This window comes from Gopherus evgoodei, chromosome 11, assembly GCF_007399415.2.
Source record: "Gopherus evgoodei ecotype Sinaloan lineage chromosome 11, rGopEvg1_v1.p, whole genome shotgun sequence".
NCBI classification, from domain to species: Eukaryota; Metazoa; Chordata; order Testudines; family Testudinidae; genus Gopherus; species Gopherus evgoodei.
In genome coordinates, this window is record NC_044332.1 from 48,500,987 (window position 1) to 48,520,447 (window position 19,461).

The following is a 19,461-nucleotide window of genomic DNA, read 5'->3' on the forward strand; positions in this document are numbered from 1 at the left end:
GTGGGGGGGAAGGGTCTCAAAACCTGAACTCTAGTCTGAGCAGGAACATCTGCACTGCTATTTTTAGTCCCATAGGGCTAGTCCAAATCAGTGGAACTGGGCTCTGAAACTTGCCGCTGCGGGGTTTTTGGTTTTGCATTGTAAGCATACCCTTTGTTTCTTACAGTCCTATGTGCATTCTTATAGAATTTTATAGAATTTCCTCTACTGAAAATGTGTATCTCTTTGTTCTCTTGTTTTGGTCTTGTTAGGCTCTGAAATATAAACATAACATAATGGTGATGGCAAGCTAACTCCCCTCCCACATCTTGATCTCAGATGATCTCAGAATTACTCATCACTAAGGCTAAAATTGCTCCTTTTCTAGTTTCCCACAGTGTAAGTAAACAGTTTCATACTACTGTATGATCATAGCTCTAATGTTCTGCTCCAAAGCATTAAAAGGTGGCAGCTCAGTATACTTTAATTCTCTTTCATTCAGACTTCCTCCACCTTTAACTGAGTGTAAGAAGTCGACTGCATAGTATAAATTCAGGGCCGGATTCATCAGCCTGCTGTGCTGCTCCAGCGACACAAAACATTTAAAACTGATGAACAATCTATTTCAGGGTTCCCAGGGCGTACAGGAATTTTTTTTTTGGATTGGGCAAAGTAGGGCTGGCATGCACCCCAGTTTTCCCAACCTGGTATAGGAAGGGTGGATGAGGAAAAGAAGGCAAAATCAGGGAGTTGCTACTTCATCTTCAGTTTGAAGTCCCTTGGGTCCAGTGGCAGCTGGTGTGAGACAGAACAACTCTGTGGCCTTGTGCCAGGTCAGGTTGTGCCTTTCTGGTCAAAAGGTTAGTATTTGCAAAGGTGGCTTAATACATTTCCACTACATCCCTCACTCTCTAGAGCTGGAATGTTCACTTTTGGGCTTTTCAGCTGTATTTGAGTCATAAATTTCAATACCACTTAATGTCAAGTATTGAAACTACTTTCTGGCATCATCTCACCAAGCATTATCTTGCGGGGCAAAAAGCTGCTTGTTGGATTTATTCATTCCCTTCAATCTAGATGGTATTTTGCTGAGCAATTGAAATGTTCTGATAACACAGCCAATCTAGGGTAATTGAAATAACATAGCTTGTTTTCTTGGGGCCAGATTCTGCCCAGGGTTACCCTTTAGAACCTTATTGAACTCAATGGGATTGCTAGTCAGAGTAGAATTTGGCTATTTAATTTCATATACTTATTATTTTATATCTTCGTATTCCCTGAAAATCTGTTATATTACCTCCTTCTAAATCATCTTCTGCATATTCCTTAAGAAAGTAGCTGTTCTGACCAATATCTTGGCAAATTTAAATCTCTTTGTAGGCTTCTCTTGTATATTTCAGATAAGACAATGGTGCAAAAATCACTATTGTATGGATGTACTTCTTTCTTCTGTATTGTCTTGCTTTTCTTTTCTTGTCAGCAAATATTTTAGAGACATCCCCATGAGTGTTTGTTTTAAATTTCCCTTTTACAGATTATTTTTCTCCTACAATTTCCTCTCTCTCTTTCTGTTTGTTTTTTTATTTCTTTGCTGTCCACATGTCTGCATATTTTAGCTATTTTATCTTTTATGCTGTCATTTGCAGAAACTCCTTGGTCAAGCCTACCCCTTTCTGACCCTCTAAATGCACTTATACCCCTCTTCCCCCACACACATCCTATAAACACACAATGCTGTTTCTCCTTTTTTTATACTAAATTGGTGCCCCTTGTGTAGAAATGTGACCAGTCCAACCATTATTGGCTTTTACCTATTACAAAACGGACCTGAATAGCCTACAAGCTGAGACTCTTATGACTGCAACAGTAATTCACAATGCAGTGAAGTTCCCAATTTGTCACTAGACATTTGGTAGCAGAATATGGAGTTGTATGCCAAAAGCAGCTACCTCTTTCCTTACTGGAGAATCTGCTTTTTATACATGGAATATACTCCATGCTCCTCCTTTACTTTCATCTATTGTGCTTATCACACTCAAACCCTCAGAACTGAGCATGTTTAATTATCTTCCCTTGTCAGTCATGCTTCTATCTCATCTGTCTGCAAGAACTTGCTGTTGTATTGTCCATAAGAGTATGCCAGACCCCTCTTCTTAGAGTGATCACTTTCCCTGTGGCTTTGTGTCACAGGGTTCCGTGCAGGCTCTCCCACTTTTGGGCCTGCACCCTGTGTTTAGGCTGATTATTTTATAAAGAGTCTTCCACGCCTCTTATTTTTTGGATCATCCCAGTGTCTTTATTTACAGTGCTTATGCAGTTCCCTGATCCCCCAACAGTTAGTGCCCCATAGACCCTCCCCAAGGTCTCCTGGTTCTTGAGGCTTCCTTGTTGGCAAGGAAACAGAGATACTGGCCTCCTGTCTCCTCCCAGGCTAGCCTCCTCACTGAGGTTTGCCCAGGGCTTTTATAACGTTTTCCTGCTCCAGCCCAGCTGTCACTACTTAGCTCAGTATGTTTCTCTGAGCCAGCCCTCCTTAGGGCTTGAAGCTGGGCTCCCTGCTGAGTACCTGCATCTCTACACCTGGCCTCTTGGCCAGAAAACCAGGCTGCAGCCAGCATTTTGGCAGGGCTTTAAAGCAGGTCATATCCCTACCCTGCCACACCTTGTCTACAGTATGAAAAGACGTGCTTCTAAAAACGAGGTAGCTAATATGTTTTAGAACTCAGGTGCACACAGAGCAAGTTGTAGTTTTTACATGTTTACCCTAGCAAGTTGAGGTGGACCCACTCACAAACTCTTTTCTCTTGACTGTTGTGTGGCATGACAATGTGGGTGAGGTAATATATTTTATTGGATCAATTTCTGTTGATGAGAGAGACAAGATTTCGAACTTACACAGAGCTCTTCTTCAGATCTGGGGGGTACGTCTACATCACCCACCGGATTGGTGGGTAGCAATCGATCTATCGGGGATCGATTTAGTGTGTGTAGTGTAGACATGATAAATTGATCCCTGATTGTTCTCCCGTCAACTGCTGAACTCCAGCTTGGTGAGAGGCAAAAGCAAAGTCAATGGGGGAGTGGCAGCTGTCGATCCCATGCCGCGAGGACACAAAGTAAGTGATTCTAAGTCTATCTAAGATACGTCGACTTCAGCTAAGTTCTTCTCATAGCTGAAGTTGCATATCTTAGATCAATTCCCCCTCCAACCCAGTGTAGACCAGGCCTGGGAGACTATGCTAGTTTCACTGCTATATGCGTTCAAGTTGATTGTCAACATCAGCCTGCTGTATCTCTGGTTGCTCAAGAAGCTGATGTTATAAACATACATCCAGTGGGTGTCATTAAAAACTGGGTATTTTACTATTTGTCATAGTTAAATGTATTGCACTGTTTTGGGTGATTCTTATTCTACTGACAGAGGTATTGTATTGTAAACACAGTATCACAGTAAACACCCATTTTAAATACTGTCCTATATACCTGATCTCAGGAAATTCTGCTAATTTTACTGCTTGCAAATCATGGTATTCTGTTTCATTTTAAGACCTTAACGTTCATGAAGACATATCCTACTTCTATGCCTAGTATTTGAAAGGAAGATAAAAACATTGTTCCTCTTTATATCATATTTAAATCACTAAATATCTAGGACCAGATTCTGACCTTGAGTAAGCGGAAGCAGCTCCGCTGAAACCAGTTGCACAGGATATAAGTACCTGTTTTATAGTGTTGTAAGTATCATGAGTCACAGTGTTGCATAGAGGGTAAAGACGTGGCAAAAGCCCTACAGCTGCTGAAGCAGTCTGACCCGTTTTGACAAGCCCATAATAGAAATTCAAACACTGATTGACCAATAATTAAAACTTCATTTGTTCTAAATACTGTGTTTAATAATTATGGCAAATGGCAAATAGCTCCACCCTCGTGTAAATTCAGCCCAGATGTATCACAAGTATGGTTAGCAGTCCATACAATTAATTCCAATAAATCCTCTTAAAACAACAAATTTTGGGATTTCAGCATAGAAATCTCAATTCTTTTCATGCTCCTATTGTTTCAGTAATATGATTACTGTTCAGTAGCCATGATAAAAAACTACTTAACTATACCAAACCTCTGATATATTCCTTTTAAAAAGTAAGTAAAGAAAAAAGCTTTTTAAAAGATGCTTTCTTAGATATTCCCATTACTACTGTAACTTAAAAGTATTGTCACTTTGTTCTCTCCAAACACCCTGATGCTCTGCTCTTCAACGTGTCTGCATATTGCAGTGTAGATTATTTTCCTTTCCTACTGATCTGACACTATCTCATTCTTCCTATGACATCTTCAGTGCTCTGTGTATCAGTATCTATCTAGTTTACCCACATCTCATCCTTGCTTTCAAGATGCTGTTCAACTTCTTTGTCCCTGCCTACATCTTAAACCTTGTTTCTCCCTACCCTCTACCTTTATATCTTGTACTCTGCTAATATTTGCCTTTATGCTTCATGCCTTTTTTTTCACATTGCCCCTTACATCTGACATGGCATCCCTGTCTTAATGTTCCAAGAGTCCTCATACTTAAGAGTCCCTCCTTAAAGCGAATACCCTTGTTTGATTAGCTTTCAAAGCCTCATCTTTCACATTTGAAAATCTGTTCTTTGAAGTTTCAGTATATATTTCACATCTTCTCCTGTGTTTTTTTCACTTTGTTGCTACCTTCTCTTTTCTACTGTTTCCTGTTCTTGCTTATTACAGATTGTAAGTGCTTTGATGCAGGGACCATCTCTTCCTTCCTGGAAATGCCATGCAACTTTATAGTACTAAGCAATAGAAACACTATACTAGTTAATAGCCCTTAACTAGTTAATAGCCGTTAACTACTGTCCCTTTCAAAGACAGACTTGTAGGCTCCATTCCATGCCCTTTCCCCCACCCCTTCCCTCAGCATCCCATGGCATTTAAGTCCAACATGGAAGTGAGAAGGCAACCAGCTCCTCGTTCAAAATAGAGTTTGCAGTCTGACACAGACAAACCTAGAGGGGCCACAATATCAAACAAAATTAATATGATGTACAAAAACAGATTAATCAAATTGTCGCAGCAGGATTATTGAAATACTTTGATGGAGCTTGTTGTGGGTTTTATTGTTTTCAGGCTTGTTAGAACACACATTCTCTGTATGGTCACCCAACTATCTAGGACTGAATTTGGCAGTTACACAAAGAATCTCTCATATCGTCCTTAAAATTGATGACATTATGTGTTCTCGCATTCAGTGAGATACAGGTCTCTAAAATATCAATGATGTATCCTTGACAGATGTGGTTAATTTATTCATTTTCTAGTTCCCCTTTCTTCTTTCTGAAGAACATCAGGAGAGTAAGGTGCATTAGAGAATTGCTGATAATATTAGTCAAGACTATGTCAAGAAGAGATGGATGATGTAACAAATTAAAGATTACCCATTAATAAAGTTTTTATCTTCTCTCTAGAAACCAAGAAAGAAAGCAGTAGAAAGCTCCAGCAATAGTGATAGTGATTCAGGCTCCTCTTCAGACACCTCAAGTGAGGGCATTAGTAGTAGTGACTCAGATGATCTAGAGGAAGATGAGGAGGAGGAGGAAGATCAAAGCATTGAAGAAAGTGAAGATGATGATTCTGATTCAGAGAATGAAGCACAACATAAAAACAAGAAAAAGGTATGATAGCTGTATAGTGATTGTACGGCTAGCAATCTTGTTACTGAAAGTTACTCTTGAAAAATGAAACTCAGATTTGTATAGCTGAGGCATTGTTTAAGAAGTAATACCTGGCAGGAAAGGGCATTTCCTGGCAGTCAATGGCTTGCTCAGGGTAAAAAGCACCCTTAACTCAGCTGGTGGTTAACTTCTAGGAAATGCCTGACCTGGAGGTAATTTTTGTTATAAACTGGAAAATATGTAATATAGGTAAAGGCAAATTAAGTACTTTGTGCTGTAAAGTTTAGTTGAACTTAATGTCACCATGGATACTGCATTCTGTTCATAGCTGCTCTTTTCTTAGTGTACCCTTTACCCTATCCAGGCCCAGTAAAGCAGGATGGGAATCTCAATATTCTGTTCCCACAATTCTGATGCATATGGGCTATTTTCCTCTTGTCTGCAGTTTCCAGAGGCAATTCAAAGCTGTAGCACAGCTTCATGTTAGCCAGATCCCCTTCTCTAGCCTACTGCCTGATCTTCTGCCTCTGTGGCAGCAGTCAAGTGGAGGTTCACTTTGCTCCCGAATTTTCTTTGACAGGTTATTTTTTATCTCTTTTTTTTTTCCCCAGACAGTAGCAAAAATAAGCAGCCTGTCTTTCTTTTCCCTCCTCTGGATCAAGCGTTGAGCCTTGGGATGGTCTCAGCCACCCAGAACTGGCACTTCAGCATCTCCCAGTGGGATTCTTCTGCCCCTGGCATGGCAGAGCTGTCATGCTAACACCAAGCTAAATCCAAGTGGTAATCTGTGAGGCAGCTTTTACAGGCTCTTCAGAAGGCAAATTGTGCCCTGCCAGTTCTGTGGCAGCCAGCCCTTCTACTGCAAGTGCATAGGCAGTGAATTGGATAGGCACTGCAGGTCCCCCCCATACTCCAAGAAAGCACCACTCCAACACAGAAAAGCCTAATTTGTAGACGAAAAGCAGAGCAGGGAGAGACTCCAAAGGCTAGGAGGACTTCAAGCAGCCAGTCCAGAGGGGAAGTCCTGGGGCAGAACAAGACCAGAAAGAAAAAACCTGTAAAGGGCTCCAAGTCTCCCTCCAAACTTCCTAGGGAGAGAAGCAGTGCTTCTACTCAGAGCTAGAATCAGGGAATTCTGGCAATGAAAACTAATTTCCCCGGCTGGGAGAGTGGGACCCTGAGTGGGAGGGCATTGAGGAAGATTTATCTGGAGAGCTCAAGGCACTGCATAAAGCAAGCCACAAAAGGTCAGCCCTAGCCACAGCTGAATGGCAACATCTGCAAAGAGGGCCAAAAGGCTAAACATTTCAAAAAGAGCAAAAAAGAAAGGAAAAAGGGTTAAAAAAAAACAAAACCCAAAAACTAAGAGGTATTTGTCCTCTGACTCGGACATCTCAGTCTCTCTACTGAGGAATGGGAGTGCTCAGATTCAGGCTCTGAGAAGGACATGGTGAAAATACAAGAGAGGCTTTTTCCTCATAAAATGTTTGAAACAGTGTGTGGAAAGGTTGCAGGCATGATTCAGATCCAACCTGAGCAGGTGCTAGAGGGCAGTCCTAAAGGCAAATACAGTACCTGCTTTCTAAATCATAACCTGAGACGTCCTTCTAGAATGTGATCAAAGAGAAATGGGAAACACCTGATAAGGGTAAATGCACTAGCAGGCATTCACTTAGGTATTACAAAGTGCAAGAACCAAAAAATGCCATTACAGATATGCCACAGGCCAATGCTGCTGTGGCATCTTTAGCAAAGGATAAGAGTAATCCCACCTGCAAGGGATTTCTTCCCCAAAGATCCAACTAATAGAAAGATGGAAGCCATCCTCAAAAGGTACTTCGAAGCTTTGTTGGTCATACTTAGCGCATCCGTGGCAGCTACATGCTTTGCAGGAACCACAGTCTCCTGGCTGGAGGACCTTAAAGTCATGAAGAACAGAGACCATCCTGAAATCCAGTATTTATTTATTTGGTGTATGCAATACAGTCAAGCCAAACCACAGCATTCTTATCAGTGATGTTCAAGATCTGAAAACCTCAAGGTAATTGAGTCATTTTGAAGTCCTCAGCGTGTCTCATGGTTTATGACTGCCCACATTGACATAGTGGACTGTGTCTAAAACACGACCGAAATTCGCTGCAGTACAGATTCCATGTCTGGTATGAAACTGGTTCAGAAGGCTCCATTGCTGTCACAGTAAATCAAATACCTAGGCTGATATTGAGTGGGGTCTGAGATAAGATAATTATTTGTCAATTTCTCTGCAGATTGTGAAGCTCTACCATAAATACCTCACCTGGTAAACTTATCCATAGTGGGCGCCATGAGGGCAGACGACCAGGTGTTGGATTAGGCAAGTCTTTAATTAATGGTAGATGTGGTATATCACACAATTTCATCATGAGTTTGCCACGCTTTCCTCTCTGAGAACACTGGGTGGAGAAATATTGAATTCCAGTGCACACTTAAGAAGATTTCCCTAGCAGCAGTCTTTGTGGCAGATGCCACAATAGATACAGTGAGATTTTAAGCCAAGCCATGGCATCCAGCTCAGCAGCTAGAGGCTCATGGAAGGTTGGCGCTCATTCTAAACAAATTCTGGGTTCATCTGAAGTCACAGGTTCTCTCCTCTTTAGGGGAAAGCTAGACAAAATAGTGGCAGAAAGCACTGCCAAACTCAAACAATCCTTTTCCATCCCACTTAATGCTCTGAAATGGGACTACAAGCCCAGGAACAGATATATATTCAATCAAAGATACTCCCTCAACCTTAAGGTCCCCACCCCATCCCATCTTCAGCCAATCCCCCATCTTGAGCAACTTTGTCAAATGTAAGCTGGTGTCAAATGAAATCTCAAATCTCCTGGCCATAGGATCAATAGGGTTTCCTCAGAAGAAAGATTCTTAGGACTACTTCATTTTCTTCATTGTCCAGAAGAGCATTGGGATGGAGGAGAGAGATGGGTGTGGGTGGAATTCACAACTGTTCTGGATCTCAAGCAGCTCAACAGGTGGATGAAGAAAATGAGATTCCACCCAGCAAGTAACATCTAGCAGATGTTCCCATATGACCATGCCACTGTAGACTGCTGAGATTTTCAAGCCCTGCTGCCAGTACCAAATGCTCCCATTCAGCCTCTTATTGTCCCCTAAGGTCTTTACTAAGATGTTGGAGGTAGTAATAGCCATACTCAGGTCTCCGGGCACTCACTTGTATCCCTTCCTAGTCGACATGTTGATCAGGGCTGTGACCCAAACAGTAGCACACAGTGCCACAATTTGGATTCTGGAACTGCTTCAAGTGCACAGATTTGTGATAAACAGTGAGACGAGCTCCCTGACTCGTTCTACACAGAGCGTTCACCAGGCAATGGAAATAGACACTTCTGTGGCAAAGCTTTACCCGTCGCTGGACAAATTCCCCAAGATCCAAAACCTGTTATCCATGTTGATAGACTAAGCAAGGCTGACCATAGCTCAGTGTCCACAGCAACTGGGCCTCTTGATTTCTTGTATATGAGCCACCCTATGTGGAAGGTCCCGTATCAGCTGCCTTCAGGCTTTTCTTCTGAAAGTATGGAAGCATTCACCAGAACACATGCAAGATCTGATGCCCTGCTAGGTGCTGAACACTACCAGATAGCGAACAATCTCATGGTACATCCACAAGGGTCTTCCCATATGTCTTCCAGACCCACAGGTACTCACAATGAATACCAGCTTGTTGGGAGGCAGGGGGAACGCATCTGGGGCACAGGACAGTGCAAGGTACCTGAAACTTCAAGGAAAGGAACAAGCGAATCAATTTATTTGACCTCAGAGCGCTCAAGCTAGCTCTGTGGAAGTTCCTGAACTACGTAGAGGGCAAACATGTTCTGGTCCAGTTGGGCAACATGACCACTGTGGCATATTTCAGTAACTAATAGGGAAGAGGGAGTGTTAACTCTACATGCAGAAGTGATGAAGATAATGAAATGAGTAGAGAGGACTCAGCACAGGAGATGCAGTCAAGAACTCAGAATGGTGCCTGAATCAGGAAATCCTCACTCTGATTTTCAGAAGTTCAGCCTTCTGGCAATTAACCTATTCACCACAAGAACACAAGGCAGTCCAAGAACTTCACAAGGGAAACAAATCCCAAATCCTCCCGGAAATGAATGCTCTTTCACACAGATGACCAGAAGACCTGCAATATGCAGTCCCACTTTTTCCACTTCTAAGAAAGGTGATCCAGAAGATAAGGTGAGAAAGTCTTATCTCAAGTGTGCAACAGCTTTTTGGTTGGGTGCTGTGGCTTTGGTCAGAATGGAGGCATGGAAAGATGGATTCACCTTAGGCAAGAATGATTCTGAGATTCTTAGCACCACTTTGTTGTCATGGAACACACAGTGGGGATAAAGCTGCCAGGTTCAGAAACTCAATTAGCAGATAGAATAGTGACCAGAAAACAGGTTTTGATGGATAGGTAAAATAGAGATATTGATGTCAGTGCTCAAAAAATGTGTGGTTAGGGCATTTAACGCCAGTGGTAGGTTACACTTAGGAAATATTGGTTTAGCTCAGAGGTGGGCAAACTACCACTCGCGGGCCACATCCAGCCTGCGGGATCGTCCTGCTTGGCCCCTGAGCTCCTGGCCTGGGAGGCTAGCCCCTGGCCTCTCTCCTGCTGGTCCCCCTCCCCCACACTTCAGCTCACTGCACCGTAGGCTCAATGCTCTGGGTGGCAGACTGTGAGCTCTTGCTGGGCAGTGCAGCTGCAAAGCCGGGGCCTGACCCGGTGTTCTGTGCTGCGCCATGCCAGCTGCCTGTCCTAGTGCTCTGGGCAGTGCAGCTGTAGGCGCTGCCAGCCACTGGTGCTCTAGGCAGCACAGTAAGGGGGCAGGGAGCAGGGGGGTTGGATGGAGGGCAGGGGAGTTAAGGGTGGTAAGCAGGGGGCGGGGGTGTGGATATGGGTCAGGGTGGTCAGAGGGTGGGGAACGGGGGTTGAATGGGAGCAGGGGTTTGAGGGGACAGTCAGGAAGGAGAGTGGGTTGGATGGGGTGGTGGGGGGCAGTCAGGGGAAGGAGTTCCGGGGGCCGTCAGTGGACAGGCAAAAGGGGTTGTTGGATGGGGCATGGGTCCTGGGGGGGCAGTCAGGAATAAGAGGAGGGGTTGGATGGGGTGGGACAATCAGGGGCAGGGGATCCGGGAGCGGTCAGGGGACATGGAGGGGCAGATGGGGCATCAGGGGGCAGGGAACGGGGGGGTTGGATGGGGCAGGAGTCCCGGGGTGCCGTCAGGGGGTGAGAAGCAGGCGGGGTCAGATAGGGGGCTGGGCCACGCCTGGTCGTTTGGGGAGGCACAGACTCCCCTAACCAGCCCTCCATACAATTTTGGAAACCCAATGTGGCCCTCAGACCAAAAAGTTTGCCTGCCCCTGGTTTAGCCAGTGTGACTGCTCTGAGAAGTCTGGATACCTGAGGGTTCTCTGTCAGGGAACCAGAGGATCTTGTGAATATGACACTATGTTGACACCTGGCACTGTTGTGGTGGGCTGAAATCCCTTGTCTACATCTTCATAAAGCAAGTCCAGGATAACTGGGATACCAGGATCCTTGGGATTTTTGTTGTATTCTTGACACAATGAGCTCAACCTAGTCCAGACAGAGGAGTAGGGCTTTAATGTTGAAGCTTGGCTGGAGGAGAGTACAGTTCCAATCGCTTTGGAAGATCCCCTCAGTGCAAGCTAACACTTTCCTTTCAGTAACCAGGCTGTGAGTTGTAAATGGTCTGGATGAAGAAATGGGCCTGGGTCTCACTGGTCTCACTGGTTGCTGAAGTGTGGGTTCCAGTTACAGTACTATCAGATTAGAAAACCATGTCTGTTTGGCTAGCGTGGCGCTACCACTATTATCTCTTCTATATGAGCACTGAAGAACTGTATTAAGTGCACCTGATTGACAGGCAGATCAGGCTCCTAGTTTGTCACTTTTCATCTGAAGTGCCAAGGGCTCACGTATCTAAATTATTTCTAGCTAGATGGATCAAGGTATGCATCATAAAGGCATACAGTGCGTCAATGGCTCCTGTTCCAGACTTAATGAAGGCATACTCCACAAGATCTGTGGTGACTTTGTGGCGGAAGGAGCTTCTGCTTCTGCCACAAGAGATCTGCAGGGCAGTAAAGTGGTCTTCACCAGTTAACATCTTTATTAGACACTACAAAGTGGACTTCATGTCTTCTGCAGAAGCCTCCCTTGACAGTAAGGTGTTGCACGCAAGGATTCAGTAATAGCATTGCCAGTTAATTCCAAGGGCTCTTCCTTATCTCATTCTGTATTTCCTATCCCTCTCTACGTCTGTTGGCTGTTCACTGCTTCCTATCTATATATGTATCGGAATTGTGGGGTACGCTGGGCTTGCGGAATAGTAAATTTCTTACTGGATGATTTCCTTTCTGCTACAGTGTCTCCCACAATAGTACCGTTCCTGGCTGGCTTCCAAGCCAAGGGACAATGTTTAATTTTGGTAGTTATGCCTGTAGGCCATAGCCTACTGTACATAGTTTATTGGTTGGCTTTGAAGTTATTCTTACTAATCTTATTCTGTGAAGTTTTTACTCGTTTTTGGAATGAATCATCTGGCAGCAGGTGGAAGAAGGTGGGTATGGCTAGCACAGAGACTGTTACAGTTTTGAACTGCCTCAGGAAACTGCAGACAGAAGGAGAATAGCTCGTACATATCAGAATTGGGGGGAAGTTGGTAGGAGAAAGGAAATGAACAGGTAAGAAATTTACCATACCATTAGGTTTTTAATCAAGAATACATTTCAAAACAATTGATTTTTTTGGTCTTGTTTTTATGTTTAACAGTGACTTCCTATGGGGAAAAGATCAAGCAATCAAATACATTGTAAGATTATTTTAAAATAAATTAGTTACCTTGTTTTGAGGAAATTGTAGTTGCTTTATGGAGATTAATTATAGAACATTTTGTTTGTCATCTTAAATATTTAATGGGCTACTGTAATCTATATAATTTTGTAAAATATATTTTACAGGTGCTAATGCATAGTAGTGTAACAGACATGAAAGCAGATGGACAAAAAACACATGAAAAGTCCCAGGAAAAGAGAACACACCAGCAGATACCTCTTGTGTCTGATTCCCAGACTCCCTCGTCATTCCAATCCCAGCAGAAGCAGCCTCAGGTTTTGTCACAGCAGCTTCCCTTTATTTTTCAAAGCTCTCAGGCAAAGGAGGAATCTGTGAACAAACACACAAGTGTAATACAGTCTACGGGATTGGTGCCCAGTGTGAAACCTTTGTCTTTGGTAAATCAAGCCAAAAAGGAAACTTATTTAAAACTTATAGTCCCTTCTCCTGATCTACTGAAAGCAGGGAATAAAAATACCTCTGAAGAAGCTAGCCGTTTAAACAATGATGTAAGATCAAAACGGGTGAGTAGAAATTACTGGCTTAGCAATACTTGACTTTGTTCTACAACTATAGTGTCTATAAGCATGTCCTTCTTAACATATGATAGCATTATGTTTCTCAAGCCCTTCGTTATAAAATCTGGGTTTTGGGGGAGAATTGGTTATTTTAAATTACATAGGGCTTAATCTTTGCATATTTAAAAAAAACTGTGGATTTTTGAATTACGTTAATTGGTGAAGGTTATGTTTGTGGTTGAGCACTAACAACACTTTTAAAGCTTTCTGGTTGCCTTTTAGAACAGCTAATCTTAAGCCTTAGGTAAAAGGTTTTATTAATTGATTTGTTTATTTTATTTATTTGCTGAATGTGTAGTGTAAATTAGCAGTGCCTTTTAGTATTCTGAAACAATATCTTGGAAAAATCAACTCATATGCTAACATGTTCATGAAGTATCCACAGTAGTTGCTTCTCAGAACCTACTTGGTTTCAAGGTTGATTAGTCTCATACTCTGCTGACCAGTCTCTTACAAGTGCATTGAATGTCAGCAGAATGCCAATGGAAGTGCCATGCAAGGTTTACAGTAAGTCACTATGGCCCATATTGTGCAACCAGTGCTCATGCTGGTAAACTCTTAGGGCCAGATTTTTAAAGATATTTGAGTGTAGATGCGTGCCGAGTGGGATTTTTAAAGCATATAGGCCACTAACTTCTATTGATATCAGTGGGAGTTAGATGTCTAGTAGCTTTAACTAATGTCAAGCCCCACTGATATCAATAGAAGTTAGTGGCTACGGCACTTTAAATATCCCACTTGTTACTTATCTATGTATTTAGGTCCTGAATACCTTTAAAAATCTGGCCCTTAGTTCCACATGTAGTTATTGACTCCAGTGAGACTATTTGTGTGAATGAATGCTCACCAGTGTAATGGGGAGAGTCATAACCAAGCACTACAGCAATACAAGCATAATGTAGTGTGTTCAGCATTAGGAGCGTGAGTCTCACCTGAAATCATTGTCCTGAACTAATGGGGGCTATGATATGGATGTTTTCTGAAGGCAGCCCATGAACTGTTTGGCTCTCTTGGGAGCAGTCTCCAGTCCTTATATTGGGTTGGATTTTTGCATTGGAGGACCCATGAGAAATTAGCAAAGGCGAAAACTTGGGAGATTCTTCAAGCTCCAGCAGGGCTTTCAAACACTGACCTATAGGGTGAGGGGAGGGAGAAGGACCGTAATACTACTAATAAAACAATAGAAGCTCATGTTTTAAGGCAATGTTGAAGGTTTGACGTACACTAAGGGCAAGTCTACATTAAAATGCTGCACTGGCACAGTTGCAGCGCTGTAATGAAGATGCTCTATGCCGATGGGAGAGAGCTCTCTTGTTGGCATAGTTAATCCACCTCCCCGAGAGTACCTATGTTGGCGGGAGAAGCTCTCCCACTGACAAAGAACCGTCTATATAGAGGGTTAGGTTGGTATAACTAAATCACTCAGGGATGTGGATTTTTCGTGTCCCCGAGCAATGTAGTTATGCCAATATAGGTCTGTCGTATAGACCAGGCCTAAGAAAAATAAGGGAATTTTTTTTTCATGTTTTCTATCTTGGCATCAGAATTCGGACAAGTCTGAAATACTATAATGTCTTATAATATTAAAAAAAAAAAGATGCTAAAGGCAGTGTAAGTGCATCTGGAAAGGCTTCAGCTTGCTGGATTATAAAGGTTATAAACTTCCCGATTTGTTGCATTACATGCTGACAAAGAAAGAAAGAAAGGGATTTTGTCATGCAGCTCCTTTTAAGGAGTTGAGTGGCTAAAAATCAATGTACCGCACTGAAAACGTACTCCTGTGGGACAGTCAGGCCTGAAGATTTTTTCTTTGCATCTTGTGATTTCAGTCAGATTGTTAATGTAGTTTTAACACTTTCTATGTCTAGTGTATAATCATGGCTTCTAATTAGTGTATGAATATTGCTTATATATATGTTCATTGATCATTTTCCGCTAGGGAAGGTGAGGTATTCTTATTGCCCTTAACAGAGTCATGAAAATAAATACAATATAAGGTCTGCAGTGAACCTCTGAGGAACCGTGATAAGGATTTAATTCTTGTTAAAATGGATGGAATGGGATTCCCTTTGGAGCCTGTCAGTCCTGCTCCATGCACTCCAAAAGGGTTGTTGTTGAGTGACTTCAAGAGTGTTTTTGTTTCCCTAATTAAGGGTTAATTATGCTGCCTTTGAGCATTTTCAGCCACTGCTGGTCTCTATAACAACAACCTGGTGTTCTAGCATAACAGTTTTTGGAATGATCCCAGTGGTTCAACATTATTCTCATTGATTCCTGTGTCAAATTTTCCTATTCCAGCCATCCCCTTAATCTCCTGTTTTTTTTTAGTAGCCATCGTTATTTTGTATTCTGTTATATTTATTGTTTAAGATTTATGAATTGTCTAACAATTTGATGTGCATCCAGTTGTATGACTTTTACTCTGTGTCAGTAAGAGAGCCAGAATTTTTACTTTAATTGCCATGAAAATCTTTTTAACGCAACACTGGGCATGTCCTGTTTCATGTAATTTTTTTCCTATTGACTTGTTTTCATAAGAGGTAAACTCTCAGTTTCCAGTTATAACTGTAGCAGGTGATAAGAGTGAAAACAGCTCTCCAGACTGAAGTAGAAGCTTCAAAAGCTTGCACCATTGTTCCCATCATCTTAATATCTTGAATCCCTGGGTCCACCATCTTTCTTTGATTTATCATGAAAAATCTAGGGAGAGTCTAGACATCTTGATGCCTGGTCATCTATCCAGCTCTTGAGCTACCTACTCTCCCTACCACCTACTAAAACTGCTTTTTGTGAATGCAAATGGTGAGGACTAAACAAATATAATTTTCCCTGTGAGATGCAGTCTTTTTTTATTTCATTTTTTGCCTCTCTGTTTCTACAGGAACAGTATAAACAGACATTCCCAGCACACTTAAAGAAACAAGAATCATCTAAGAACCTGAAGAAGATTATCACAGCTTTGTCAAGTCCAAAACCAACCTGTAGTTTACCAGCTCATCAAAAACACACATCTCAAGAAAACAACCATTCTAATCCATTCTTGACAAATGCACTCTTAAGTAATCACCAACCCAATGGAGTTATTCAGAGTGTCATCCAGGAAGCACCTCTGGCACTTACAACCAAACCTAAATCCCAGCCCAAGATAAATGAAAACATAGCTACTTCTAGCAGTGCCCCCTTTTCTTCACTAGGAAATGTAAGTACATGTGGGAAAAAAACATCTGGTAATCGGACGCCTGTTATGCCCTCTACCTCTCCTGTGTTACCTGGTCTAGGAAAGGAAAAAGCAGTCAGCAATAATGCAATAACAGCAGTAAAACCACAGCACCGCCTTCATTCTTCAAAATCTTTAGTGGAACAATTTAGAGGAACAGATTCAGACATTCCTAGTAGCAAAGACTCTGATGACTCAAATGAAGAGGATGATGACGACGACGATGATGATGAAGACGACGACGACGAAGATGAAGATGATGAGGATTCTGATGATAGTCAATCAGGTTATTATTTGATTTTTCTGTATAAAAAAATTAAAGATTTTGTTCTAAATTTTGTATGAAGAAACACATATCCCACAACTCCTTGAGTTACTTTGTTCTGTATTGGTTCCAGTCATGTCAAAGCCTGGGTAAATTCATGCTGATCTTGGAATGATACTAAAGGGCATCCTTTTAAAAGATTTCTTAATTAATGTATCCGCAGATTTGAGGAATGCTAGAATGACAAAAAGCTACAATGAACAATTCTCAGTGTGCTGTTCGTTGTCCAGTTGTAACCTGTACTTGTTACTGTTTTCCCACAGAGTCTGATAGTAATTCAGAGTCAGATACAGAAGGGTCTGAAGATGATGATGAGGATGACAAAGATCAAGATGAATCTGATACGGATACTGAGGGAGAGAAAACGCCACTGAAACTGAATAAAACAACTTCCTCTGTGAAAAGTTCTTCCATCAGTCTCACAGCTCACTCTACGCCACTTAATCTCCAAGTAGTAAAGACTCCAGGCTCTGCTCCTGCTGCTTTATGTCCTGAATCCCAGTCACCAGTTTTTCTTGGGACGCCTTCTTCCACACTTACTCCAAGTACACATTGTGGTATCTTACTGTCTTTTATATAACAAAGTGTAGTGTCTGAGAAACGTGTCTCATAAATGTATTTCAAAAAATGTAGTCAAGATAATAGTGTCCATAATGTACCATGTTGCAGTTGAATACTGACCTTCCTCTCCTTTGCCTGATCCATAGAGGTACTGATCACCTGCAACTTCCACTGAAGTCAAACAGAGTTGTGGGTACTCAGCACCTTTCAGGGCCAGGACCTGAATGCTAAGGTCAATGTATATGACCTTTATATGGCATTTATATTCAAATCATGTGGGGTGATCGTTACTCTCTTTAAGCATTCTGGGAGGCAATGTGACAACTGGTGGATACAGCACTAGACTAGGGCTCAGGATGTCTAGGTTCTGTTCTGGACTTTGGACAAATCACTTCATCTCCCTGTGCCTCACATTCTCCATCTCTAGAATGGAAATAATGATACTGACCTCCTTTCTAAAGTACTTTGAGATCTACGGTACAAGACCTAGGCAGTAGTATTTTTCTATTCTGGTTACAATAGAACCTTGCCAATCTACGTACTATAAATTGCACCAAAAACTGCCCATTTCACCCACTCTTCACAAGAGTATTGGCCGTAGTGAGTTGTATTACAATATTCATTATTTTTGCAATATTCACAATAGACCATTTATTAATACATTTATGACACACTTAAATAAGCAAGTTTTAAATACACTTGGTGATGTATTATCTTTAACTTTGTTTTTGCATCAATGGTCATTCCCTTACTTGCTAATTCATATTATTCAATAATTATCAAAATGAGTCTCTTGGCTGCTGATTAGCGAAGTGCTGCTTACTTCTCATGAAAATAAATGTTTTTGTTTTGTTTTTTAAATAGGGACATTGAATCAGAAACCAGTTTATCCTAATATTTAGAGTGCAGTGAAATAAGAGTTGCTTGCTTAACCATTAATGAAAAGTTGTTTGCTATTATCCAGACTGTCTGTTTCTGTTAGATGCAAGCTTATTGGTTTTACAGTTTATAAAGATTTACTGTATCTTATGAATAAACTTCAGAGGATCAGAATTCAGGTTCTTCTTCAAGTGCTTGCTCATATCCATTCCAATTAGGTGTGTGTGCGCTGCGTGCACGTCCGTCGGAAGATTTTTACTCTAGCAACACTCGGTGGGTCGGCTGGGCGCCCCCTGGCGTGGCACCACTATGGCACCAAATATATACCCCTGCCGACCCGTCCGCTCCCCAGTTCCTTCTTACCGTCCGTATCGGTCGTTGGAACAGTGGAGCGCGGCCTAGCTGATCTCCACCTCCCTAACTTTTCACTCATTCTAATACATATTGTGTATATAGTTTATTCTCTGTAGTTCTAGTTAACAGATTTTCATAAACGTAGTTAGTGTATATAGTTCAGAGGGTTGGGGATTAGCCCTTTCCCTCACCCGGTGCCCAGGCCCATGCCTGGCTCACCGGATTTCAAACTGTGCTCGGCCTGCTGCCGGCCGATGCCCACGGGAGACCCTCACGACTCCAGCCTTAAGTGCTTGGGGGAATCCCACCTTGCAGACAAGTGCCGGATCTGCAAATCGTTCAAGCCGCGGACGAAAAAGAAGCGGGACTTTCGCCTTAAGCAGCTTCTAATGGAGGCAGCCCTCACTCCTCCACCTTCGGCACTGACTGCCGGACAGTCCGTGCCGGGGAGAAGTGCCTCATCGGCACCGGAGAGCTCCGGCACCGTGAAGACATCTCGGCACCAGCTGTCACCGGTCCAGAAACCTGTCCGGCACCGCTTCCTCTCCCCGCGTGCCAAAAAGCTCACAGCTCCTGCAGCCCCACTATCTGCACCGCAGTCTGAGCAGCAATCTAAGTCGAGCCGCCCGGCACCAGTAACTGCCGCTGCACCCACAATCTCCACACCGTTGATTCCGGCCGTGCAAGAGCCGTCGAGTCCGGTGCATGACAGCTCCCCGGCACATGCCTCGGTAGAGCTTATTGTTCCCACTACGCCAGAGACGTTTGCTACGGCGAGGGAACTGATTGCGTTAACGGAGCCCACCCTGCCTCAACCCCCGGCACCACCGGTGCGGGTTATTCAATTGATAGGCAAGCCTGCCATGGTAAGACCACCTCCCATCAGCACCCCAGGCAGACAGCACTCAAGATTGAGGTCCCGCCAACGTTCTTGATCTCGTCACCGCTCCAGATCCAGGCGCCGCTC

At 42.7% G+C, this 19,461-nt stretch overlaps 1 protein-coding gene across 13 annotated transcripts in view; it reads left to right on the top strand.

The window, feature by feature from the left end:
* Positions 1–19,461, top strand: part of BAZ2B (bromodomain adjacent to zinc finger domain 2B) — a 272,845-nt gene that overhangs the window by 156,043 nt on the left and 97,341 nt on the right. For all 13 annotated transcript variants that reach the window (XM_030580012.1, XM_030580010.1, XM_030580011.1 and 10 more), the window contains 4 exons: positions 5,460–5,666; positions 12,706–13,104; positions 16,040–16,661; positions 16,964–17,257. In XM_030580012.1, the coding sequence (XP_030435872.1) occupies positions 5,460–5,666; positions 12,706–13,104; positions 16,040–16,661; positions 16,964–17,257 (1,522 nt within the window). The remainder of the gene's footprint in view (positions 1–5,459; positions 5,667–12,705; positions 13,105–16,039; positions 16,662–16,963; positions 17,258–19,461) is intronic.